The 1,510-nt window shown below is 17.9% G+C and overlaps 1 protein-coding gene across 1 annotated transcript in view; it reads left to right on the forward strand. All coding sequences in view use genetic code 6, as the record gives it.

Moving 5' to 3' along the window:
* Positions 1-1,489: 1,489 nt before the first annotated feature.
* Positions 1,490-1,510, forward strand: part of TTHERM_01413110 (hypothetical protein) — a gene marked incomplete at both ends in the record, with an annotated part of 2,343 nt that continues 2,322 nt past the window's right edge. The window contains one exon of the mRNA XM_001021474.3: positions 1,490-1,510. This exon is cut by the window's right edge and continues 133 nt beyond it. Within this exon, the coding sequence (XP_001021474.3) occupies positions 1,492-1,510 (19 nt within the window).

Raw genomic sequence — 1,510 nt, forward strand, 5'->3', positions numbered from 1 at the left:
TTAATAAAAATTAAATTTGTCTATTTATTTTTCCCATAATTAATAAAAAAACTAGTATTTTGTTATATATTGCAAATAATTTTTTAGCTAAGCCAACTTTCTTTCCTCTGTTGATATTAATTAATTCAAAAATATTTTTTTTAAATTTAAAAATTATTAAAGGAGGATTAAAAACAAAAATTAAAATAATAATAATTTTTTTTGTTATTTTAATCAACTTAAAGGTTATATAAGAATTAATTAAATCAGTTTCCACAAAGATTTAATTCTTTGAATCATTTTAATTAAAAATATCTTATTTAGTTTTGAGTATTAGTTATGAAAAAAATCTTATTGTTTAAAACTACAATGATTATATTTATTGTTCAACAATTTTACTTGAAATTAAACAAAATAATCTTAATTATTTATTAAATTTCATCACCGAAAGCACCGATGGTTTAGTGGTAGAATAGAGCGTTGCCATCGCTTTGACCCGGGTTCGATTCCCGGTCGGTGCATTTTTTTTATTTAAAAATTGAAAAAAAAAATATAATGTAAATAATTTGTTGTGTAATGTATTATGAATAAAAGCTAAAATTGAATTATTTTTAATAATTTTATTAATCTATAAATAAAAAAGCATAATTAATTTATTTTTATTTATTTACATGCAAGCCCTAAATACTAAGCATAAATTAAATTAATTAATTATTTGATTTAAATAGCTACCAATATTTTAAATTTCATTTGAATTTACTTAAGAAAAGTCAAGTTATTTATTTTATTTAGAAAGAATTAAAATAACTAAAACAAAAAATTGGTTAATATTGGCAAACAATAAATAGTAAGTAAATTAATCAAAAATACAAAATAATCCTGAAAATTAAATTAATTTTACTACCGAAAGCACCGATGGTTTAGTGGTAGAATAGAGCGTTGCCATCGCTTTGACCCGGGTTCGATTCCCGGTCGGTGCATTTTTTATTTATTTATTTATTCATTTACTTATTTACTTATTTATTCATTTAAAAGATTTAAACAATAAAAATATTATGAAAAAATATGAAATTAAAAAGCTTAATTATTAAGAATATTTATGATTAAATTTTTTAATTAAATAATACATTTTAAGAAATTTGTTGAGATTTCTGGTTAATAAAATGAATTTTATGAAATTAATAAAAATAAACAAAAAAATTCTTAAGGTATTTTACATATCAAAATAAAGAGTAATAAATAAATAAATAGTTAGTTATTTTTTCTATTCAATTAGATTTATGCTTTTGATAATATATTAATAATTAAAAAAAACCTTTAGCATGTTATTAATGAGTAACAATACAATTATCATTCTAATTAAGAAAAATAATCAATATTTTTAAAAATTTTATTTCTTAAATTAGAATTTTTCTTATTTATTTTAGAATTTTTTTAATAAGATTTAAATAAATTTCAAACATAAAAATTTTAGTATTCTATTAATCATATTTAATTAAAGGTCTAAGATATTAAGGGAATATTATTTTTG

This window comes from Tetrahymena thermophila, assembly GCF_000189635.1.
Source record: "Tetrahymena thermophila SB210 genomic scaffold scf_8254547, whole genome shotgun sequence".
Lineage (NCBI taxonomy): Eukaryota > Ciliophora > Oligohymenophorea > Hymenostomatida > Tetrahymenidae > Tetrahymena > Tetrahymena thermophila.